The 25,946-nt window shown below is 31.8% G+C and overlaps 3 protein-coding genes across 3 annotated transcripts; all 3 read left to right on the forward strand.

Annotated features, from left to right (window-relative positions):
- The first annotated feature begins 1,801 nt into the window (after positions 1 to 1,801).
- Positions 1,802 to 5,516, forward strand: LOC123208714 (sugar transporter ESL1-like). The gene is made up of 7 exons (XM_044626231.1): positions 1,802 to 1,981; positions 3,018 to 3,080; positions 3,731 to 3,820; positions 4,347 to 4,412; positions 5,014 to 5,089; positions 5,173 to 5,237; positions 5,326 to 5,516. The coding sequence occupies exons 1-7, from the start codon at positions 1,802 to 1,804 to the stop codon at positions 5,497 to 5,499; spliced, it is 714 nt and encodes a 237-aa protein (XP_044482166.1). The 3' UTR covers positions 5,500 to 5,516.
- Positions 5,517 to 10,951: 5,435 nt separating this feature from the next.
- On the forward strand, positions 10,952 to 17,342 carry LOC123208914 (sugar transporter ESL1-like). Its single transcript, XM_044626555.1, has 18 exons — positions 10,952 to 11,184; positions 12,455 to 12,517; positions 13,154 to 13,243; positions 13,327 to 13,386; positions 13,494 to 13,559; positions 13,885 to 13,950; positions 14,239 to 14,314; positions 14,398 to 14,462; positions 14,550 to 14,642; positions 15,127 to 15,207; positions 15,296 to 15,380; positions 15,463 to 15,506; positions 15,599 to 15,661; positions 15,759 to 15,818; positions 16,083 to 16,136; positions 16,221 to 16,280; positions 16,362 to 16,476; positions 17,131 to 17,342. The coding sequence occupies exons 1-18, from the start codon at positions 11,005 to 11,007 to the stop codon at positions 17,250 to 17,252; spliced, it is 1,443 nt and encodes a 480-aa protein (XP_044482490.1). The 5' UTR covers positions 10,952 to 11,004; the 3' UTR covers positions 17,253 to 17,342.
- A 928-nt stretch (positions 17,343 to 18,270) lies between these two features.
- On the forward strand, positions 18,271 to 24,600 carry LOC123208915 (sugar transporter ESL1-like). The gene is made up of 18 exons (XM_044626556.1): positions 18,271 to 18,701; positions 19,731 to 19,793; positions 20,447 to 20,536; positions 20,620 to 20,679; positions 20,788 to 20,853; positions 21,064 to 21,129; positions 21,398 to 21,473; positions 21,557 to 21,621; positions 21,709 to 21,801; positions 22,329 to 22,409; positions 22,504 to 22,588; positions 22,673 to 22,716; positions 22,800 to 22,862; positions 22,946 to 23,005; positions 23,250 to 23,303; positions 23,404 to 23,463; positions 23,545 to 23,659; positions 24,357 to 24,600. The coding sequence occupies exons 1-18, from the start codon at positions 18,522 to 18,524 to the stop codon at positions 24,479 to 24,481; spliced, it is 1,446 nt and encodes a 481-aa protein (XP_044482491.1). The 5' UTR covers positions 18,271 to 18,521; the 3' UTR covers positions 24,482 to 24,600.
- The last annotated feature ends 1,346 nt before the right edge of the window (positions 24,601 to 25,946 follow it).

Raw genomic sequence — 25,946 nt, forward strand, 5'->3', positions numbered from 1 at the left:
TTTCTCAGGAGTTAACTTGGCAACTGGTGTATTCATATTAAAGATGGTTCCGGAGACTATAGGACGGACGCTAGAAAAAATACAGGTGACAATTAGTAAATCTTTCTAATGATATGATCAATGCCAAATATTTATATTTGTAAACTTGTATTGTGTTTGGTGTGTCACATCCTTAATGAGAATATATTTCTTTTTTGGAACATTAATGATAATTATATTTGATTTTATTCAAAGATATTTGTGTGAGAGTTGTCAGACTTAGTAATAAGAAAGAATACACGCGATTTATGTTGATTAACCTAAGATTGGGCTATGTAAAACATAATTGATATTATTTTAATATTTTCTCAAATCTCTCGTTGCAATTAATATATTTACTAATAAACTATAATGTTTGTTATCCAAGTCATACAAGAAAATAATGTATTTGTATACACTTAGAGTATCATTCTCAAACAAAACCTTATTAGTATTCTTAGATGAGTTGTATAATATTAATAAATCTTTAAAAGATTAAAATCTTACATTTACATCCTTAAAATTTTCGTTTATCTTAATAAATTTTTATATTTTAGTATAAAAAATTTTATCTAGTCTTCTCAACTTTTAAAATTTATACATGCAATTCAATGTCAAATCTTAAATATCAAGCAATAGATAAATATATAATTTAAGAGGTTTCATTATAATTTTTTAAAATAAGTTTGAGTTAATTGTTTATATCTTAAGTTTAGTTTAAATATATTCGATTTGACTCGATTATAATTTTATATATAAAAAAATTATAATATATATATATGCATGTATTAATTAAATTATTATTATATCATCCTGGTTTTGCGTTTAATCTTAAATTTTTCTACGTTTCAATAGTAGTGTATGTGCTAGTTAGAAGTTGGTGAGGTCTCAAAATCAGAAGCATCATCCTGATTTTGTGTTTTATCTTAAGGGGTATTTGATTTGGGTAATATTTGATTACTAAAATAGAAAGATTACCTTAAAAATAGATTATTTAGAAGATTACTGGGTATAAATGATTACTATGTTTGATAAAATTTGATAGGTATAAATAATTATTGTGTTTGGTTAAAGATAATAAAAGATTACTAGTAAATTATTTTACTTAAATACTCTTAAATATAATTATTTTTAAATATTTTTTATATTATTTATCATATTAATTAAAAATAAATTTATTTTTATTTCAAAAAATTAATAAATAATAATTTTTCTATAATAAACGCAAGATTACTCTAGTAATCTTTAAATACGTAAGGTGAAGGTGGTAATCAAATTACCATCTATATTATTTGTCACATCAGTATTGATAATAAAAGATTACTATAATCTTTTATTACTGATAAATCAAACAAGAAAATAAAAGATAGATTATCAAGATAATCTTAAAAACCCTTAACCAAACGCACCCTAAATTTTTCTACTTTTTAACAATAGCGCGGAAATGTTAGGCCGAGGTTGGTGGAGTCTGAAAATCAGAAGCGGTTGGGGCTCAACTTTCTTATGCATGCGATGCGACTTAATCTCCCATCTCTGAAGGTTCGGGGATCAAGGAAGTCAGAAAGCATTAAAAAATAATATAAAATCATTACCAAGATCCTAAGCAAAATATATGAGAGCTTCTTTGATTGGACAAGTACAAATCCTGACTGATATATATAAAATCAAATCACTGAAAAAATATTATAAAGCCAGAACCTAGAAGTCAAGAGAATGGGCTTGATAATCAAAATAAGACGTGCCTAGATATTACCTAACACTAACAGGAGAGAGCAAGTAAGAAATGGAGGGACAAAACCTGAAAGGAGGAGGACTGCAAGCAACTTTGCTTGAATCAAAGCCAGATGCTACCGGAATTGATTGCGACAACAAGTTAACGCGGCGGCACGGTTCATCTGTCACGGCAGTGCTTGTGTTTAGCACCTTGGTAGCTGTGTGTGGCTTCTTCTGCTATGGATTTGCTGTAAGTAGAGCAAGTAGTATGGAGCATAAGCCTATAAACTAAGCGATTTTGCTCTTGCATGCATGGCTGCTGAGCCATAATTAAGATATTTACTCTGATGTTTTAATTGATGTGAGACATTTCATTTCTATGAAGTCTTTTGAGTTGATCATGAAATATAACCCCAATATTTGAATACTTTTTTTTTATAATTTGAGAAATACCACATGTACGAATGGTATATATTAATAAATACAAATCAAATGATATATCATTTTGTAATAAGATGATTTAATTGTTTATTTATTTTTAATCAAAAATATTTAATCACATAATAATATATTAGCTTTTTTGTACCCCGTAAGTATTGTTATTTTTATCTTATCAAGTAAAATAAATTCATGAGATTCTGAAAGTCTCTCATATTACTTCACTTTAGTTTATCTCAAAAACCATGGATTTAAGCCATCACTATCTAAAAAATCCAATGAATTTAGCCGTCCTTAGGTGACTTATAAGTAGAGGTGGATTCAATTTGAATCCAACGAATCTTAGGGTTGACTAGAGTTTTGATCAAATCTATAATGTTTAGTTTGAATTTGAATTCATTTGAATTGATATGCATGTAATCGAAAGGTTGTTAATGAAATAAATAATATTATTAAAATAATAAACAATATCTCTAATGGGATAAACATTATCTCGAATAAACAAATGAGTCGGTCTCCATATATTTTTTTGCGCTTAAGTTTCAATTCGAAATGGGCTTCTTTCAAGCCACCCCTGTTTATAAAAAGAGAAGACTTAGTAAAAGCCCATTCTAATTCCTCTAAGGTCCAAAAACTGTTAAAGTAATGTTTGGACCAGAGTGGCTGATTGGGCCACTGGATCATAAGAGGTTTACTCCAACCCAACATTTTGGGCCCTTTATCAATAGACCTTATGTGCGGATCACTGCTACAGTTAGCAAATATGAGTCTACCCATTTTTCGACAGCAGCATAACCATACGATCGATTGACCTTGACTGAAATTAATTGTTAGTGATTGTTTTGCAGGTGGGCTACTCATCTCCTGTTGAGTCTGGCATCATGGAAGACCTTGGCCTGTCAATTGCAGCTGTTAGTACTAACTGTTTTAACTCTCCTCTTTTATCACCTTGTTTCCATCTACTAGTAAGAGGCATTGATTTCGTGAAGGGTTTGGTTCAACTGTAATAACCTGATCCAATAACTCGATCCGATTGTCAATGTATTTTCTGCCTCAGATACATAGTGCATCACAGTAGCTCACAAGCTAGGGATCAGCCTATGGATGTTACATTTACCCCTCACGGAACTCAGTTTGTCTACCATTTGTAACACATTAATCTAATAAGATCACTAACTGATGATATATTATCCGCTCTAGACATCCAATTTATCATGAATTTGCTTTTTCCACTGACATCAACATATTGGTTTTCCCAAGGTAACTTGACAGTGGAACAACCGGGATGGTTCCAACGATTCGACCATGGTTCACCCTGGTCTGATCCCTATTTAAATCTATACCTCAAGAATATATCGGACATCCTTGGCTAGGAGTTTAAGAGATCATTAGCTGAAAGTTAAATGCACTGGAATATTTTCATTAACATGCCTACAAATATTCTGCATATTTAATGCTAGATGCCAAATTTAACATTGTATCAGATTGATTATAAAGTGCTCTGCCTATTGGATTGATTTCCTTGTTTGTTTCATGCTTACCCTGGTCCTGAATTGCGCAGTATTCGGTTTTTGGTTCAGTAATGACTGTTGGAGGAATGATAGGTGCCATATTAAGTGGCAGGATAGCTGATATATTAGGCAGGAGACTTGTAAGTCTTATTCAAGTTTCTCTGATCAATAATCCTCAACCATTTTTTTCCATTATGTGTGACTTGTTCATCTCATAGAGTAGGCCATGTTATTCTCTCAAATATTTTGTACCCTTGGCTGGTTTGCTCTAGTGTTCGGGAAGGTATAATTTTTTCTTCTCCTCCTGTCCTTTTTCATAATCATACTTCTACAGTATTGCATCAGTAAGATGATTATGAAATTGATATCTAATTCTTGTTCCATTGCAAGGATGTTCTGTGGCTGGATTTGGGAAGACTTTCTACAGGGGTTGGAATTGGACTTATCTTTTATGTGGCAAGTTACCAAATAAAAGCTTTCATCATGAAACATCCTGTTAGAATAGCCTGGTCCTTTGTGTCTGCTTTGGATATCTAAACCATCATAATTTTATTTATGATTTTACAACTCAAAACGCATCTCTTATATTTTGTCGATATGATATTATATTTTATTTTTATTTAGTTGTGTTACTTGATGATAAGTGCATTCTTCATTTTGAAATAGGTACCTGTATATGTTGCAGAAATAACACCAAAAGATCTTCGAGGAGTATTTACTGCATTCATTCAAGTAACAAAAAATTTAATTCAATAAACACGTTTTGGATATCTAGATCATCACAGTTTTGTTTTTGAGCTTTACAACCTAAAACGTGTTTTGGCAGTTTAAAAGTTAGTATTTAATCAATCTTTTATTAATATTTCCAAGTGTTGTGAGATGTCCATACATATGCAATATCTCTTTTGCTTTGTTGATACATGATTGAAGTAGTTGTGTCACATTTCATTTCATATTTGATTATTTAGTTGTGTTACTTAATGACAAGTGCATTCTTCATTTTAAAACAGGTACCTGTATATATTGCCGAAATAGGTACCTGTATATGTTGCAGAAATAACACCAAAAGATCTTCGAGGAGTATTTACTGCATTCATTCAAGTAACAAAAAATTTAATTCAATAAATATGTTGTTTGTTGGCAGTGGTAGACCCAAGTTGACTCTGATTGACTTTAAAAAAATTTTAGTTTAACAAATGTAAAATATCAATGTAACCTTTAAACTTTTACGTTGACTCCTTAAATTTTATTCAACTTTGACCCCTTTAAAATTTTAATTCTGGGTCTGCCACTGTTCATGGGTGCAGCCCTCTAATTTCTTTTAAGTGTTCAGTTGATGAGTACATTCGGGTTTTCAATTGTTTTCTTCATTGGAAATGACATTTCTTGGAGAACATTGGCTCTACTCGGTAATAAATTTTTCTGCTTTATTGTGCTACTATAATCTGTAACAAGTTCAGTCAAAATTGACACTTTTTCTCACATTGTCCAGGGGCTATTCCATGCCTGTTGCAAATTATAACTTTATTTTTCATCCCCGAGTCTCCAAGATGGCTGGTGAGTTCAATTCAGGATAATGTTTTGGAAAGCTGTTTGACAATGGAGTTCTAAGTACAAAGGATAAATTAATGTACATTTTCTGCAGGTAAAAGTTGGTAGAGAAAAGGAGTTTGAGATGGCGTTGCAAAGCCTCAGGGGAGAGATAGCTGACATTTCTCAGGAAGCAGCTGATATTCGAGTATATTTCCGCTTTATAATTGTAGAAAAAGGATTAGAGATTGTACACAAGATTAATAAAGCAAATAGTCACCTAGTATGAAAAAAGAATATGTGCGATTTATCTGTATCACTAAAAAAAAAGGCTTAATTCAATAGAGTCAATATTATTCAATTTTTTATCACCTTTTCGTTGTTACAATAAATGCATTTGCTACATAATTGATAATAAAATAATATGTTTATATATATTAGAATTATCATCCTTAAACCAAATCTTATTAGATCTTTGTTCTTTAGGAACATGTTAAAACAATTTTTCATGAGTTAAATTCAAACCTAAGTAGCACCCTATTTGCGCCATGATAATGGGCGGATAGTTGGTTAAACACCGCTTACAAGCTTGGGGGCATTGTCCTTTACATCCTTGTCTATTAACTAGATAGTTAGATCCCATATGCGTAACACCTTATAGACAAAGTAGTCACCAATTTAACACTAATGAAATATTCAACTTCGACCTAAGGGAATTACAAGTATTCTTCATTGTTTTGTAGGAAAATTTGGAAACCTTTCACCAAGGCAACATAACTAGATTTTTGGAGCTGTTCCAAAGGAGATACACAAATAATCTCATAGTGAGCCTATCAAGTTTTTTTCTAGATCTTTCACAATCTTTCACCTTTTGGTTTCGTGATTTTCCTAATATTCCATGGAATTAAAACTTTTTAGATTGGAGTTGGCCTCATGCTCCTGCAGCAACTATCAGGAGTCAGTGGTATGACATATTATGCCAGTAGTATATTCAAAAAAGCAGGTAACTATCCTTCCAGATTTGGTCATATCATTTATACTTGAACATTAAAGATATTGCTAATTCAAATATCTTATTTCTCCGTAGGCGTTTCTGCTAGCCTTGGAAGTATGATAGTAGCTATCGTAGCGGTAGTTGCCAGACTCCTCATTATAATCAAATCTGGATTTTATAAATTGTATTTCTTCTTATGTAGACTTTTTTTTTTTTTTCCCAAGATTCCAGCAACAGTTGTTGGAGTCCTATTAGTGGATAAAGCAGGGAGAAGACCGCTCCTCCTGGTTGGAATAGCAGAGGACTTTTTATTGTTGTGAATTTTAGCTTCAAAGAAATTGAATTGGGTTGCGCACTAACTAAAGAGAAAATCTATGGCAATGAAATCAATCATAAACACAAATTTAGGTGGGTCGGTAATATGCCTACGTCCATAGAGTTGTCGTTCTTTTATTAAACATCAAAGAAAGCCTAAATTCGTTACATTCTGTTTGGGTTTTAATTTATGCGGTGGAATCAATATACAATTTCACCATAACTGAAATTCTTCAGCTTTGCTCGATGAAACGGCTGTTCGAAGGATGAAATGCTGGTTCCACAATTCTACCCTTGCTCATTATGCTTGGAATGAGCTTGTTCCCTGTCCTGCAAATCAAAAACTTGGGATGACCTAATTCCTTCCTGAAACAGTTCTATTCCTCCTTAGAATGACTACAACGCTTTTGGAACAAATAAGAACAAAATCTCTGAAAAAATCGTTTTGCACAATACAATATCTGAAACAGTCAGTTCCATGCTTGGAACAACCCTATTATGATATTTCACCGTCTAAAACACCTGTTTGCCTATGTTAGAATGCCCATTATATCAATTTTGGAACTCTTAAGTGAATTGTTTCCAAATATGTGCTGCATTTTTAAGAGATAAACATTGGTTAAATATGAATGCTCACAATTTTCCATACTGCAGGAACATTTTTTATTTTCTCAGGTGTTAGCTTGGCAAATGGTATATTCATAGCAAAGATGGTTCCGGAGACTAAAGGACGGACGCTAGAAGAAATACATGTGACAATTAGTGATTCTTTCCACTGATAAGACTAATGCCAAGTATTTATATTTGTAAACTTTGTGTTTTGTTTGGTGTATCACATCATACTGAGAATATATTTCTATTTTTGAAACATTCATGATAATTATACTTGATTTTGTTTAAAGATCTTTGTGTAAGAGTTGTAAAACGAATAAGGAAAATTACATACGAGACTGATAAAACAAATAATTACTTGATAAAAAAAGAAAAAAAATATTTACAATTTATTTTGGTTCATCTAAAATTGAGTTATACACGATAAAATTAATATTATTTTAATATATTTTTACCTCTCTTGTCACAATAAAATTATTTTTTAATAATTTTTTAATGAATTGTAATAACTGCTACTCCATTCATACATTGAATATTATGAAACTCCATTGAAAAACAAATGTGTCAGAAAGAAAAAAAAAATTATTCTAAAGCTTAACATTATCTAGGACTTAATTTTGGTATAGTAGTTTGAACTGGTGACTATTGACTATTTTAACATTTTAAACTATTTAACTAGATATATGATATCTACAATGTAATATCTGTTACCTGTTTTATAAAGCCATGTAATTTTAAATGTCCTTAAAATATGGCCAATGGACTCTTTCCCATCCAAGTTTAGGCGCGATTTTTAAAGTCACACCCATAAGGTTTGAAAAATTTAAACTCTCATTCATTAATCAATTAAGGTTAAATTTTTTTGTTAGAAACATAAATAAAATAGTCATTTCATTAATAATATTAAAAAAATATAAAATTTATTATATTTTTCTCTCCTAAGTTTGAAAACTAACATTTTATCTCTCTTAAAGTTTTTTAACTTTAAAAAATCACATTTTCCCCCTCTAAAACCTTAGAATTTTCTTCTTCCCCTTCGGCCACTTTCTCCAATGATTTAGAAGATGATGACATCATCAAAGAGATCTCGATCTCTTTATCAGCAAAGAGATTCCATATCTTTTCGTTAGTGAAGAGATTTCACATCTTATCGGATCTCTTTGTTTCTGACAAAGAGATCCGTTTTAAATTTGTTTACATACGTCGACCAACTATTTAGGGTGGAAAGAGGAGGTCGTCGGTGTCGGAGATGGTGGTAGGAGAGGTGAAGAAAAAATTTGGGGGAAAAATATGACTTTTCAAAGTTAGAAAACTTTAGGTAGGAGTGGAGTTGTTAGTTTTTAAAAATTAAGAGAACAAATATAATAAATTTTATAATTTTATAATATTTTAGTAAAATAATAATTTTACCCCTATCTCTAATAGAAAATTTTAATAGAAATTACGTCATAGGTGGGATTTCAGAATTTTCAAATCCTATAAGTGTGACTTTGCTATAGCACCTAAACTTGGGTGGGAAATAGTACTTTGGCCTTAAAATAAATAAATAATATGCCGAAAGGAATCGACTAGGAGGGAAATTATTTAATAAGCCAGTGCACGTTTTCAATAAGTTTAGCTACTTGAGATGTTGTGCACGTGATGCTCCAACTGCAAGTCATAACATTATATTTAATTCTTGATCAATAATGCCAAATATTTATATTTGTAAACTTGTATTGTGTTTTGTGTATCACATCATAATGAGAATATATTTCTATTTTTTAACATTAGTGATAATTATATTTGATTTTGTTTAAAGATATTTGTATAAGAGTTGTAACACGAACTAACAACTATATACAAGATTGATAAAGTAAATAACAACTTAATAAAATAAGAGAATATATGCGATTTTTATTGATTACCCAAGATTGGGCTACGTATAACAAAATTGATATTAGTTTAATATCTCTTCACATCTCTCGTTAAAATGAATGTATTTACTAATAAATTGTAATGTTTGTTATTGCAATTATATAAGAGAATAATCTATTTGTATATATTTTGATTATCATTTATAAACAAAACCTTATCAGTATTCTTAGGTGAATTATATAATATTAATAAATTCTAAAAGATTAAAATTTTACACTTACACACCCAAAATCTTTGTTTATCTTAATAAATTTTTTATATTTTAGTACGAAAAATTTCATCCTATCCTTTCAACTTTTAAAATTCACACATACAATCTAATATCAAATTTTGAATATCAAACAATCGATAAATATATAATCTAAAAGGTTTTATTATGATTTCTTAAACTGAGTTTAAGTTGACAGTTCAAGCTTAAGCTTAGACATGGACAGCTTGATTCAATTGCATCTTTATAAATACAAAAATTTTATTTATATATATATATATATATATATATATATATATATAAAAGACCATAAATGCTGTGACTTAACCCAGAGCCTTATATATACAAAAATTATATATATATAAAATTGTGTTTTATCTTTATTTTTTCTACGTTTCAACAGGAATACGGTTAGATTCAAATTAAATTAAATTTAACTCACAGTCAGTTTAGGCTCAGCTTGATTTATTTATGAGTGGCTCAAGTTTGGCTTAAGCTCGATTCGACTCAGCTTAAGTTTAATTAGTTTTCGATTCGGCTCAGTTCGGTTTGATTTAACTCATTTTTCATTATCAAAACGATATCGTTTTTAATATATATGGATCAAAACAATATTGTTTTATATAAAAAATTAAAAAAAATCTATCAAACCAGCTTGAGCTTGAGCTCGAACTGACTCGGCTTGAGTTCGACTAGTTTTCGATTCAACTCGATTTGATTCAGTTTGACTTATTTTTTATTATCAAAATGATATCATTTTTAATATATATGGATTAAAATGATATTATTTTGTATAAAAATTTTTTAAAAAAATCTATCAAACTAACTTAAGTTTAAATTTAAATTAATTCAATTTGAATTTAACCCTAAACAGGAGTGTGTCAATGTTGGTTTGAGGTTCGTGAGGTCTCAAATTCAGAAGTGGTGTGGGCTCAACTTTCTTATGCAACCTAATTTCCCACTTCCCCAAGATTTTGCGTATCACGAAAGTCAAAAAGCATTAGAAAAATAATATAAAATCATTATCAAGATCCTAAGCAGAATATAGGAGAGCTTCTTTGATTGGACAAGTACATCTCCCGACTGATGTATAAAATCAAATCACTGAAAAAAATATTATAAAGCTAGAACCAAGAAATCAAGAGAATGGACTTGATAATCCGATGAGGCGATAGGTGTCTTTTGAACCGTCGTGTTATCCGATTTTGTTTGAATAATAAAGATTTAAATAAAAAATTTTAATTTTTTATCTGAATTTCATCGAATTTAAATATTATTGATTTAATATTGAATATCAAAAAGAAAGACGGCATTAGAAGAGAGAGAGATCAATCATCTTTGGTTAAAAATTCATAGATGAAATTAAAAACCCTAGATAAAAAGTAAAATTTTACTTTTCAAAACATAATTTTAGGCGAAATTATAAATTTTTTAAATTAAAAGGATAAAATGATATAAATATTAAATATTATTATTAAATAACGATTTTACCCTTAATCTTATCTTAATTTAGGAGGGTATGTGGTAGTTTTTCAAACTATGGGTAGATGTTTACGTTTTGAAAGTTGATAGGTGAGAATTGGTATTTCACTATACCTTGGGTGGGAAAAAGTCTTTTGGCCTAAAATCAAATCACTGAAAAAATATATTATAAAGCTAGAACCAAGAAGTCAAGAGAATGGACGTGACAATCAAAACAAGGCGTGCCTAGATATTGCATAACACTAACACGAGAAAGCAAGTAAGAAATGGAGAGACAAAACCTGGAAGAAGGAGGACTGCAAGCAACTTTGCTTGAATCAAAGCCAGATGCCACCGGAATGGATTGCAGCAACACGTTGCCGCCATCGCATGGTTCATCTGTCACGGCAGTGCTTGTGTTTAGCACCTTGGTAGCTGTGTGTGGCTTCTTCTGCTATGGATTTGCTGTAAGTAGAGCATGTAATATTAGGCATATGCCAGCCAAAGGTCTATTTTCCACTAAAATTTAAGTGGGTTTTCAAAATCACATCCTGTGAGGTTTGATAAACCAAATGTCTCATCCATCTGTTTAAAATCTCAGTTAAGATTAAAGATGAAACCATCATTTAATAAAAAATTGAAAAAATTAAAGTTTTATTATTTTTATCTCCCCCAGTTAGAAAATATCATAATTTTTCTCTTTCAAAGTTTAAAAAATCAATATTTTTTTTTTAGGGTTTGTAAATTGTTGTTGGAGACACTCTGCAAATCCTAAGAGAGAACTGTTGATTTTTCAAATTTTATATGAGAGAAATTGTGAGATTTTCGAACTGAGAGGGATAAACGTAATAAAATTTTAGATTTTAAAATTTTTTGATTAAATAACAATTTTACTCCTAACTTATTTTTTAAATAAATGAGTGAGATTTTTGGCTTTTCAAATCTTATAAATATAATTTTAAAAATACATCTAAATTTGAGTAAGAAATAGTCCTTTGGGCGACATAAACCTGTAAACTATATGCATGACAGTACTGTGTCATCATCAAGATATTTACCCTAATGTTTTAACTGAAGTGTGACATTTCACTTTACAAAGTCTTCGATCATGAAATATTTAACATTTTTTTTTTCCTATTCAAGTGATGTTATATGTATGAATGATGTGTAATAGAAGAAAATATTTTAACGTGTTATAATATGATTAAATAATTTAATTATTTATTTTATTTTTAATTTTAAATCATTCAATTATATAATAATATGTCAGTTTATTTATTCCCGTTTGTACCTATTATTTGTACATCAAATATTATTATTTCAATCTTATTAGGTAAAATGAATTCTTTAAATTTTGAAAGTCTTTTAGTATATCAACGTGAACTGACTAAATAACCATTAACTCGAATAGATAAATAAACCGATCTCAATCCAAACTTTCAAACATAAATTTTAGCGTGAGATGACTCTCTTTTAAGAAGAGGAAGACTTTGTAAGAGAGCGTTCTAATTCCTCCCCGGTCCAAAAATTGTTAAAGCAATGTTTGGACTTGTGTGGGTGATTGGGCCTTTGGATCATGAGAGGTTTAGTCCAACCCAACATTTTGGGCCCTTTATATAGACCTGATATGTGGATCACTTCTGCAGCCAGCAAATATGAGACTACCCATTTTTCGACGGCAGCATAACCATACGCTCCATTTTTAACTGAAATTAACGGTTTGTGATTGTTTTGCAGGTGGGTTACTCATCACCTGCTGAGTCTGGCATTATGGAAGACCTTGGCCTGTCAATTGCAGCTGTTAGTACTAACTGTTTCAACTCTCCTCTTTTATCACCTCCTTTCTATCTACTAGGCAGAGGCATGATTTGGTGAAGGGTTTGGTTCAACTGTAATAACCCCATCCAATAGCTCGGTCAATATATTATTTGCTTCGGATACATAGACTATCATAGTAGCTCACAAACTAGATATTTCTACATTCACTCCTTAGGAAACTCCATGTCGATTCGTCTATCATTTGTAACACAATGATCTAATACGTTAACACAGTTAATATATTATCCGTTTTAAATACACTGTTTATCATGAATTTGGTGTTGAAACTGATATCAGCGTATCGGTTTTACCAAGGTAACTTGACGGTAGAACAAACGGGATGGTTCCAACAATTGGACCACAGTTCACCCTAGTCCAATCAGGTTTTTAAATCCATGTTCTCAAGAATATATCAGGCATCCTTAGCTAGGAGTTTAAGAGATCATTAGATTAAAGTGAAATGCACTGGAATATTTTCATTCACATGCCTACAAATATTCTGCATATTTATTGCTAGATGCCGGTTTTAACATTGTATCAGCTTGATTATAAAGTATTCTGCATATTGGATTGACTTCCTTGTTTGTTTCATGCTTACCCTGGTCCGGAATTCTGCAGTATTCGGTTTTTGGTTCAGTAATGACTGTTGGAGGAATGATAGGTGCCATATTAAGTGGCAGGATAGCTGATATATTAGGCAGGAGACTTGTAAGTCTTGTTCAAGTTTCTCTGATCCATAAACTTCAACCATTTTTCTCCATTATGTGTAACTTTCTGATCTCATTGAGCAGGCTATGTTCTTCTCTCAAATATTTTGTACCCTTGGCTGGTTTGCTCTAGTGTTCGGAAAGGTTTAATTTTGTTTGTTTCTCCTGTCCTTTTTCATAGTCATATTTCCACCGTATTGCATCAATAAGATGATTATGAAATTGATATCTAATTCTTGTTCCATTGCAAGGATGCTCTGTGGCTGGATTTGGGAAGACTTTCCATAGGGTTTGGAATTGGACTTATTTCTTATGTGGCAAGTTATCAGATAAAACCTTTAATCATGGAACATCTTGGTAGAATAACTTGACTATTGTGTCTGCCTCAGACCGTTTTGGATATCTAGATCATCACAGTTTTGTTTTTGAGCTTTACAATCTAAAACGTGTTTTGACAATCTAAAAGTTGGTATTTAATCAATATTTTATTAATATTTCCAAGTGTTGTGAGATGTCCATACATATGCAATATCTTTTTTGCTTTGTTGATATATGATTGAACTAGGGGTGTCACATTTCATTTCATATTTGATCATTTACTTGTGTTACTTAATGACAAGTGCATTCTTCATTTTAAAACAGGTACCTGTATATATTGCCGAAATAACACCAAAAAATCTTCGAGGAGTATTTACCGCATTCACTCAAGTAACAAAAAATTTAATTCAATAAAAAGGTTATTTGTTGGCAGTGGCGGACCTAGGAGGTTAGGAAGAGTCAGTTATCCTCTCTTGATTAAAAAGGAAAAAAATTAGCTTAGTATATGTAATATATTAATATAACCTCTATACTTTTCACTGGCCACTTAAATTTCATTGTTTCTTTTATTGAACCTTTTATAGTTTATTTTTATTCAATCTTGACTTTCTAAATTTTAATTCTGGGTCCACCACTATTTGTTGTGTGCAAACTTCTAATTTTTTTTTAAGTGTATAGTTAATGAATACGTTCGGGTTTTCACTTGTATTCTTCATTGGAAATGACATTTCTTGGCGCACATTGGCTCTACTTGGTAATACATTTTTTTACTGTATTGTGCTACTTTAATCTGCAACAAGTTCAGTCAAAATTGACACTTTTTCTCACATTCTCCAGGGGCTACTCCTTGCATGTTGCAAATTGTAACTTTATTTTTCATCCCTGAGTCTCCTAGATGGCTGGTGAGTTCAATTCAGGATAATGTTTGGAGAGCGGTTTTACAATGGAGTTCTGAGTACAAAGGATAAATTCATGTATATTTTCTGCAGTTAAAAGTTGGTAGAGAAAGGGAGTTTGAAAAGGCATTGCAAAGCCTCAGGGGAGAGATTGCTGACATTTCTCAGGAAGCAGCTGATATAAGAGTATATTTTGACCTTTTATCTTTCTAATCGTAGAAAATATATTAGAGAGTGTGCACAGATTAATAAAACAAACAATCACACAGTAAAGAAAAAGTATACTCATGATTTTTCTCTGTTGTCATAATGAGTATATTTGCTACATAATTGCTAACATACTCATTGAACAATATATCTATACAGATTAAGATTATCATTTTTAAACCAAACTTTGTTAGGACTATTACGATTCTTATTCTTTTGGAAAATCTTAAAACGACTTTTCATTAGTTAACGGATAGCACCCCATTGCTACATGATAAGGAGCACGTGTTGGGTTAAACACCTTTACGGGCTTGGGGAAGTTGCCTCTTGCACCCTCGCCTGCTCACTGGAGAGCAAGGCCCCTGTCCACTGATTGGAGAGCAGGACCTGTATACATTGCGCCTTATAGACGATTGCCAATTTCAACTTGAGGGAATTACAAGTATCTTTCAATGTTTTGCAGGAAAATTTGGTAACCTTTCACCAGGGCTCGAGAACTAGATTTTTGGAGTTGTTGCAGAGGAGATACACAAATTATCTCATAGTGAGCCTATCTAATTATAACTAACTCTGTCTGTCACCTTTTGGTTTCACGATTTTCTTAATATTTCCATGGAATTATAACTTTTTAGATTGGAGTTGGCCTCATGTTCCTGCAGCAACTAGCAGGAGTTAGTGGTATGTGTTATTATGCCAGTAGTATATTAGAAAAAGCAGGTAATTATCCTTCAGGATTTGGTCATTTTATACATGAACATAAAAAAGAGATTGCTAATTCAAATATCTTATTTCTCCGTAGGCATTCCCACTAGCCTTGGAAGTAGGGTAATAGCTATCGTAACGGTAGTCGCCAGACTCTTCATTATAATCAAATCTGGATTCTGTAATTGTATTCCCTATTATATACACATTTTATTTTATTTTTTCTTTTGCAGATTCCAGCAACAGTTGTTGGAGTCCTACTAATGGATAAAGCAGGGAGAAGACCACTCCTCCTGGTTGGAATAGCAGAAGACTTTTGTTTTTTTTTTTTTTTCGGGCATTTCATGTTGTTCATTAACAATTCAATAAGCAGTGTTTACCAAATATTTGCAGATTTCAGTTGGTGGAATGTGCGTCTGCGTATTCCTTGTCGGATTGGCATTCTGTTTCCAGGTTGTCCAAATTTTTTAAACATCATTCCACTTAACTCATCAATGCTGATTTTTCTTATAGTCTGCATTATAATATGCTGGTCAAATAGTCTGACTTACTAATAAAATATTCTGAGCATTGGACATAACTCGTCAAAAGAGATGTTGAATATATATAACCATTCTGCATTTGTAGTGGATTATGTATTCAAAGTGGGTTATATTTTGACAGTAAGTCGAAATACTGGAGCATTTGTTGGATTCATAATAGTATTTTGATGGACAGGAACTTGCCTGCCTGAAGAGCCTCACTCCTATTTTAGCGCTATCTGGCTTCGTGGTAATCCATCAAAGAGACTCAAATTTAATTCTTTTATATTATAATTTTTCTATTTTGTGTGTCAACTAATCTCCACAATAACAGGGTGCTTGTGTAGCTAATTCTGTAGGCATGTCAGGAATTCCCTGGATTATAATGTCCGAGGTAAATGAATTCTTCATTCCAGGCCCTGTATCATTTATGAAATCTAGGCAGAGTAATTCAAGGATGTATTTTCCATTTCAGATATTTCCTATGAATGTCAAGGCCACAGCTGGGAGCCTGGTGACTTTTGTCTGCTGGTCATGCTCTTGGGTTATGACTTACACTTTCAACTTCATGATGGAGTGGAGTCCTTCAGGTTATCCTCTCTCTCTCTTACAAGCCCACAGACACTGTCGTGAATTTTAGCTTCAAAGATATTGAATTAGGTTGCACACTAACTAAAGAGAAAATTTATGGCGATGCAATCCACCAGAGACACAATTTGGGTGGTTTGTTAATGTGTCTATGTCCACGAAACTGTCGTTCATTTATTAAACATTAAAGAAAATAAGTTTAAATTCGTTACATTGTGTAACCTGGGGTTTCCTTTATGTAGTGGAACCCAAATTACAAGTTTACTCAAATTCTTCAGACTTGTTCGATGAAACAGGCGTTCCAAGGATGGAATGCTTGTTCTACAATTTTACAGCCTTGCTTGTTCTCCCTGGAACAAGCTTGTTCCCCCCCTCCCCGCAAATCAACAAACTTGGAATGATCTCGCTTCTTAGAACTACAATGCTTCTAAAATAGGAATAAAATCTCTAGATAGATTGTTCTACACTATACAGCTCCTGAAACGACTGTTCCATGTTATGATATTTCGTCGTTTGGAACGTCCGTTTGTCTATGATAGAATGCCCTTTTCATCTATTCTTGATCTTTAAGTGCGCAGTTTTCGAATGTGAGCTACTTTTTAAAGAGGGAAACATTGGTTAAATATGAATGCTCACAAATTTCCTTTCCACTGCAGGAACATTTTTCATTTTCTCAGGAGTTAACTTGGCAACTGGTATGTTCGTATTAAAGATGGTTCCGGAGACTAAAGGACGGACGCTAGAAGAAATACAGGTGACAATTAGTGATTCTTTCTAGTGATATGATCAATGCCAAATATTTATATTTGTAAACTTGTATTGTGTTTGGTGTGTCACATCCTTCTGAGAATATATTTCTTTTTTGGAACATTAACAATAATATATTCGATTTTGTTCAAAGATATTTGTGTGAAAGATGTAAGACTTAGTAAAAAGAAAGAATAGACGCGATTTATGTTGATTAACCCAAGATTGGGCTACGTAAAACATAATTGATATTATTTTAATATTTTCTCAAATCTCTCGATGTAATTAATATATTTATTAATAAATTATAATATTTGCTATCCAAGCCATACAAGAGAATAACGTATTTGTATATACTTAGAGTATCCTTCTCAAACAAAACCTTATTAGTATTCTTAGGTGAGTTGTATAATATCAATAAATCTTTAAAAAAATTAAAATCTTACATTTATATTCTCAAAATTTTCGTTTATCTTAATAAATTTTTATATTTTAGCATGAAAAATTTCATCTAATCTTTTCAAACTTTTAAAATTTATACATACAATTCAATGTCAAATCTTAAATATCAAATAATCGATAAATATATAATTTAAGAGGTTTCATTAAAATTTCTCAAAATGAGCTTTAGTTAGTTGTTCATATCTTGAGTTTGAGTTTAAACATACTCGATTTGACTCAATTGTAACTTTATATATAAAAAAATTATAACATATATATATATATATATATATATATATATATATATATATATATATATATATATATATATATATGTGTGTGTGTGTGTGTGTATTAATTAAATTACTATCATATCATCCTGGTTTTGCGTTTTATCTTAAGTTTTTCCGCGTTTCAATAGTAGTGCATGTGTTGGTTCGAAGTTGGTGAGGTCTCAAAATCAGAAGCATCATCCTGATTTTGCGTTTTATCTTAAATTTTTCTACTTTTCAACAGTAGCATGTAAATGTTAGGTCGAGGTTGGTGGAGTCTCAAAATCAGAAGCGGTTAGGGCTCAACTTTCTTATGCATGCGGCTTAATTTCCATCTCTGGAAGTTTCGGGGATCAAGAAAGTCATAAGGCATTAGAAAAATAATATAAAATCATTACCAAGATCATAAGCAAAATATATGAGAGCTTCTTTGATTGGACAAGTACAAATCCTGACTGATATACAAAATCAAATCACTGAAAAAATATTATAAAGCTAGAACCTAGAAGTCAAGAGAATGGGCTTGATAATCAAAATAAGACGTGCCTAGATATTGCATTACACTAACAGGAGAAAGCAAGTAAGAAATGGAGAGACAAAACCTGGAAGGAGGAGGACTGCAAGCAACTTTGCTTGAATCAAAGCCAGATGCTACTGGAATTGATTGCAACAACATGTTAACGCGGCGGCACGGTTCATCTGTCACGGCAGTGCTTGTGTTTAGCACCTTGGTAGCTGTGTGTGGCTTCTTCTGCTATGGATTTGCTGTAAGTAGAGCAAGTAGTATCGGGCATAAGCCTATAAGCTAAGCGATTTTGTTCTTGCATGCATGGCTACCGAGCCATAATTAAGATATTTACCCTGATGTTTTAATTGAAGTGTGCCATTTCATTTTTATGAAGTCTTTTGAGTTGATCGCGAAATACAATCCCAATATTTGAATACTTTTTTTTTTTTTTAATTTGAGTAATACCATATGTACGAATGGTGTGTATTAATAAATATAAATCAAATGACGTATCATTATATAATAAGATGATTTAATTATTTATTTATCTTTAATCAAAATTATTGAATCACATAATAATATGTTAGTTTCTTTGTACCCCGTAAGTATTGTTATTTTTATCTTATCAAGTAAAATAAATTCACGAAATTCTGAAAGTCTCTCATATTACTTCACTTTAGTTTATCTCAAAAACCATGGATTTAAGCCATCACTATCTAAAAAATCCAATGAATTTAACCATCCTTAGGTGACTTATAAGAAGAGGTGGATTCAATTTGAATTCAGCCAATCTTAGGGTTGACTAAAGTTTTGATCAAATCTATAATGTTTAGTTTGAATTTGAATTGATACACATATAATCAAAAGGTTGTTAATGATATAAATAATATTATTAAAATAATAAACAATATCTCTGATGGGATAAACATTATCTCGAATAAACAAATGAGTCGGTCTCCGTATATTTTTTTGTTTTTAAGTTTTAATTCGAAATGGGCTTCTTTTAAGCCACCCCTGTTTATAAGAAGAGGAGACTTAGTAAAAGCCCATTCTAATTCCTCTCAGGTCCAAAAACTGTTAAAGTAATGTTTGGACCAGAGTGGGTCATTGGGCCACTGGATCATAAGAGGTTTACTCCAACCCAACATTTTGGGCCCTTTATCAATAGACCTTATGTGCGGATCACTTCTACAGCTAGCAAATATGAGTCTACCCATTTTTCGACAGCAGCATAACCATACGATCGATTGACCTTGACTGAAATTAATTGTTAGTGATTGTTTTGCAGGTGGGCTACTCATCTCCTGCTGAGTCTGGCATCATGGAAGACCTTGGCCTGTCAATTGCAGCTGTTAGTACTAACTGTTTTAACTCTCCTCTTTTATCACCTTGTTTCCATCTACTAGTAAGAGGCATTGATTTCGTGAAGGGTTTGGTTCAACTGTAATAACCTGATCCAATAACTCGATCCGATTGTCAGTGTATTTTCTGCTTCAGATACATAGTGCATCACAGTAGCTCACAAGCTAGGGATCAGCCTATGGATGTTACATTCACCCCTCACGAAACTCAGTTTGTCTACCATTTGTAACACATTAATCTAATAAGATCACTAACTGATAATATATTATCCGCTCTGGACATCCAATTTATCATGAATTTGCTTTTTTCACTGACATCAACAGATTGGTTTTCCCAAGGTAACTTGACAGTGGAACAACCGGGATGGTTCCAACGATTCGACCATGGTTCACCTTGGTCTGATCCCTATTTAAATCTATACCTCAAGAATATATCGGACATCCTTGGCTAGGAGTTTAAGAGATCATTAGCTTAAAGTTAAATGCACTGGAATATTTTCATTAACATGCCTACAAATATTCTGCATATTTAATGCTAGATGATGCCAAATTTAACATTGTATCAGATTGATTATAAAGTGCTCTGCATATTGGATTGATTTCCTTGTTTGTTTCATGCTTACCCTGGTCCTGAATTGCGCAGTATTCGGTTTTTGGTTCAGTAATGACTGTTGGAGGAATGATAGGTGCCATATTAAGTGGCAGGATAGCTGATATATTAGGCAGGAGACTTGTAAGTCTTATTCAAGTTTCTCTGATCAATAATCCTCAACCATTTTTTTCCATTATGTGTGACTTGTTCATCTCATAGAGTAGGCAATGTTATTCTCTCAAATATTTTGTACCCTTGGCTGGTTTGCTCTAGTGTTCGGGAAGGTATAATTTTTTTTTCTCCTCCTGTCCTTTTTCATAATCATACTTCTACAGTATTGCATCAGTAAGATGATTATGAAATTGATATCTAAATTCTTGTTCCATTGCAAGGATGTTCTGTGGCTGGATTTGGGAAGACTTTCTACAGGGGTTGGAATTGGACTTATCTCTTATGTGGCAAGTTACCAAATAAAAGCTTTCATCATGTAACATCCTGTTAGAATAGCCTACTCCTTTGTGTCCGCTTTGGATATCTAAACCATTATAATTTTACTTTTGATTTTACAACTCAAAACGCATCTCTTATGTTTTGTCGATATGATATTTTATTTCATTTTCATTTAGTTGTGTTACTTGATGATAAGTACTTTCTTCGTTTTGAAATAGGTACCTGTATATGTTGCAGAAATAACACCAAAAGATCTTCGGGGAGTATTTACTGCATTCATTCATGTAACAAAAAATTTAATCCAATAAATATGTTATTTGTTGGCAGTGGTAGACCCAAGTTGACTCTCATTGACTTTAAAAAAATTTTAGTTTAATAAATGTAAAATATCAATGTAACCTCTAAACTTTTACATTGACTCTTAAATTTTATTATTTCTTTTATTGATTTCTTATAATTTAATTTTATTCAACTTTGACCCCTTTAAAATTTTAATTCTGGGTCTGCCACTGTTCAGTGGCTCCAGCCCTCTAATTTCTTTTAAGTGTTCAGTTGATGAGTACATTCGGGTTTTCAATTGTATTCTTCATTGGAAATTACATTTCTTGGAGAACATTGGCTCTACTCGGTAATAAATTTTTCTGCTTTATTGTGCTACTTTAATCTGTAACAAGTTCAGTCAAAATTGACACTTTTTCTCACATTGTCCAGGGGCTATTCCATGCCTGTTGCAAATTATAACTTTATTTTTCATCCCCGAGTCTCCAAGATGGCTGGTGAGTTCAATTCAGGATAATGTTCTGGAAAGCTGTTTGCAATGGAGTTCTAAGTACAAAGGATAAATTAATGTACATTTTCTGCAGGTAAAAGTTGGTAGAGAAAAGGAGTTTGAGATGGTGTTGCAAAGCCTCAGGGGAGAGATAGCTGACATTTCTCAGGAAGCAGCTGATATTCAAGTATATTTCCGCTTTATAATTGTAGAAAAAGGCTTAAAAATTGTACACAAGATTAATAAAGCAAATAGTCACATAGTATAGGAAAAGAATACGTGCGATTTATCTTTATTATTCAAAATAAGACAATAGAGTCAGTATTATTCAATATTTTATTACCTTTTTGTTGTTACAATAAATGTATTTGCTACATAATTGATAATAGAATAATATGTTTATATATACTAGAATTATCATCCTTAAACTAAACCTTACTAGATTTTTGTTCTTTAGGAACATCTTAAAACAATTTTTCATGAGTTAAATTCAAACCTAGGTAGCATCCTATTTATGCCATTATAATGGGTGGGTAGTTGGTTAAACACCGCTTACAAGCTTGGGGGCATTGCCCTTTACATCCTTATCCATTAACTGGATAGTTCGACCCTATATGCGTAATACCTTATAGACAAAGTAGTCATCAATTTAACACTAATGAAATACTCAAGTTCGACTTAAGGGAATTACAAGTATTCTTCATTGTTTTGTAGGAAAGTTTGGAAACCTTTCACCAAGGCAACGGAACTAGATTTTTGGAGCTGTTCCAAAGGAGATACACAAATAATCTCATAGTGAGCCTATCAAGCTTTTTTCTAGATCTTTCACAATCTTTCACCTTTTAGTTTCGTGATTTTCCTAATATTCCATGGAATTAAAACTTTTTAGATTGGAGTTGGCCTCATGCTCCTGCATCAACTATCAGGAGTCAGTGGTATGACATATTATGCCAGTAGTATATTCAAAAAAGCAGGTAACTATCCTTCCGGATTTGGTCATATCATTTATACTTGAACATAAAAGAGAATGCTAATTCAAATATCTTATTTTTCCGTAGGCGTTTCTGCTAGCCTTGGAAGTATGATAGTAGCTATCGTAGCGGTAGTTGCCAGACTCTTCATTATAATCAAATCTGGATTTTATAAATTGTATATCTTCTTATGTAGACTTTTTTTTTTTCCAAGATTCCAGCAACAGTTGTTGGAGTCCTATTAATAGATAAAGCAGGGAGAAGACCGCTCCTCCTGGTTGGAAAGGACTTTTTATTTTTTCAAACATTTCATGTTGTTCATTAACAATTCAATAAGCAGTGTTTACCAAATGTTTGCAGATTTCAGTTGCTGGAATGTGCATCTGTTTCTTCCTTATCGGATTGGCTTTCTGTTTCCAGGTTTACTAATTTTCTCAAACATCATTCCACTTCACTCGTCGCTGCTGATTTTTCCTCTAGTTTCCATTGCAACATCCCAGTTTAATAGTCTGATATACTGTCAACACACGATCCGTCATAGGAGATGTTGGATTTGTATAATCATCCTAAGTGATTGATTATGTATACAAAACGGATTATATTTTGACAGTGAGTCAGAATATTAAAGCATAAGTCAGATTCCTAATAATGTTTAGATGGACAGGAAATTGCCTCCCTGGAGAGACTCACTCCTATTTTAGTGCTAACTGGCTTTGTGGTAATACATCAAAGAGACTTAAATTCAATTTTCCTGCAGATTTTTCTCTTATATTATAATATTTTCTAGTTTGTGAATAAACTAATTCCCACAATAACAGGGTGCTTCTGTAGCTAACTCTGTAGGCATGTCAGGAATTCCCTGGATTATAATGTCCGAGGTAAATGAATTCTTCATTCCAGGCCCTGTATCATTTATGAAATCTAGGCAGAGTAATTCAAGGATGTATTTTCCATTTCAGATATTTCCTATGAATGTCAAGGCCACAGCTGGGAGCCTGGTGACTTTTGTCTGCTGGTCATGCTCTTGGGTTATGACTTACACTTTCAACTTCATGATGGAGTGGAGTCCTTCAGGTTGTCCTCTCTCTCTTTCTCACAAGCCCACAGATATTGTTGTGAATTTTAGCTTCAAAGAAATTGAATTGGGTTGCGCACTAACTAAAGAGAAAATCTATGGCAATGAAATCAATCATAAACACATAAAATTTAGGTGGGTCGGTAATATGCCTACGTCCATAAAGTCGTCGTTCTTTTATTAAACATCAAAGAAAGCCTAAATTCGTTACATTCTGTTTGGGTTTTAATTTATTCGGTGGAATCAATATACAATTTCACCATAACTGAAATTCTTTAGCTTTGCTTGATGAAACGGCCGTTCCAAGGATGAAATGCTGGTTCCACAATTCTACCCTTGCTCATTATGCTTGGAATGAGCTTGTTCCCTGTCCTGCAAATCAAAAACTTGGGATGACCTAATTCCTTCCTGAAACAGTTCTATTCCTCCTTAGAATGACTACAACGCTTTTGGAACAAATAAGAACAAAATCTCTGAAAAAATCGTTTTGCACAATACAACATCTGAAACAGTCAGTTCCATGCTTGGAACAACCCTATTATGATATTTCACCGTCTAAAACACCTGTTTGCCTAAGGTAGAATGCCCATTATATCAATTTTGGAACTCCTAAGTGAATTGTTTTCAAATATGTACTGCATTTTTAAGAGATAAACATTGGTTAAATATGAATGCTCACAATTTTCCATACTGCAGGAACATTTTTTATTTTCTCAGGTGTTAGCTTGGCAAATGGTATATTCATAGCAAAGATGGTTCCGGAGACCAAAGGACGGACGCTAGAAGAAATACATGTGACAATTAGTGATTCTTTCCACTGATAAGACTAATGCCAAGTATTTATATTTGTAAACTTTGTGTTTTGTTTGGTGTATCACATCATACTGAGAATATATTTCTATTTTTAAAACATTCATGATAATTATACTTGATTTTGTCTTAAGATCTTTGTGTAAGAGTTGTAAAACGAATAAGAAAAATTATATACGAGACTGATAAAACAAATAATTACTTGATAAAAAAAGAAAAAAAATATTTATAATTTATTTTGGTTCATCTAAAATTGAGTTATACACGATAAAATTGATATTATTTTAATATATTTTTACCTCTCTTGTCACAATAAAATTATTTTTTAATAATTTTTTAATGAATTATAATAATTGCTACTCCATTCATACAAAAAAAAATATATTTTTTTTAATATTATGAAACTCCATTGAAAAACAAATGTGTCAGAAAGAAAAAAAAAATTTATTCTAAAGCTTAACATTATTTAGGACTTCGAAAATTAAGATAGGTCTTACATTTTGGTATAATAGTTTGAACTGGTGACTATTGACTATTTTAACATTTTAAGCTATTTAACTAGGTGTATGATATCTATAATGTAATATCTGTTACCTGTTACCTGTTTTATAAAACCATGTAATTTTAAATGTCCTAAAAATATGGCCAATGGACTATGTCCCATCCAAGTTTAGGTGCGATTTTTTAAGTCACAATCACAGTCACAGAGTTTGAAAAATCTAAAGTCTTACTCATTAACTAATTACGATTAAAATTTTCTATTAAAAACATGAGTAAAATCGTCATTTTATTAATAATATTAAAAAAATATAAAATTTATTATATTTTTCTCTCATAAGTTTAAAAACTAACATTTCATCTCTATTAAAGTTTTTAATTTTGAAAAATCATATTTTTTCCCTCTAAAACCTTAAAATTTTCTTCTTTTCGTTCAGCCACTTTCTCTAATGATCTAAAAGATGACGAGGAAGTCTCTTCATCGTCGAAGAGATCTCCGATCTTTTCGTCAGCGAAAAGATTCCAAATCTCTTTGTCAACAAAAATATTTGGAATCCCTCCCAAGTCTCGCGGATCTCTTCGTCTATGATGAAGAGATCAGTTTTAAATTTGCTTATGTACGCCGACCAACTATTTAGGATGAAAAGGGGAGGTTATCGACATCGAAGATGGTGGTAGGAGAGGTGAAGAAAAAATTTAGGGGAAAATGTAACTTTTTAAAATTAAAAAAACTTTAAGTAGGAGTGAAGTTGTTAGTTTTTAAAAATTATGAGAATAAATATAATAAATTTTTTAATTTTTTAATATTTGTAATAAAATAATGATTTTACCCCTGTCTCTAACAGAAAATTTTAATGAAAATTACGTCATAGGTGAAACTTCAGATTTTTTAAATTTTATGAGTATAACTTTGCAATAACACTTAAACTTGGGTAGAAAATAATGATTTGGCCTTAAAATAAATAAATAATATGCCGA

This window comes from Mangifera indica, chromosome 2, assembly GCF_011075055.1.
Source record: "Mangifera indica cultivar Alphonso chromosome 2, CATAS_Mindica_2.1, whole genome shotgun sequence".
NCBI lineage: Eukaryota > Viridiplantae > Streptophyta > Magnoliopsida > Sapindales > Anacardiaceae > Mangifera > Mangifera indica.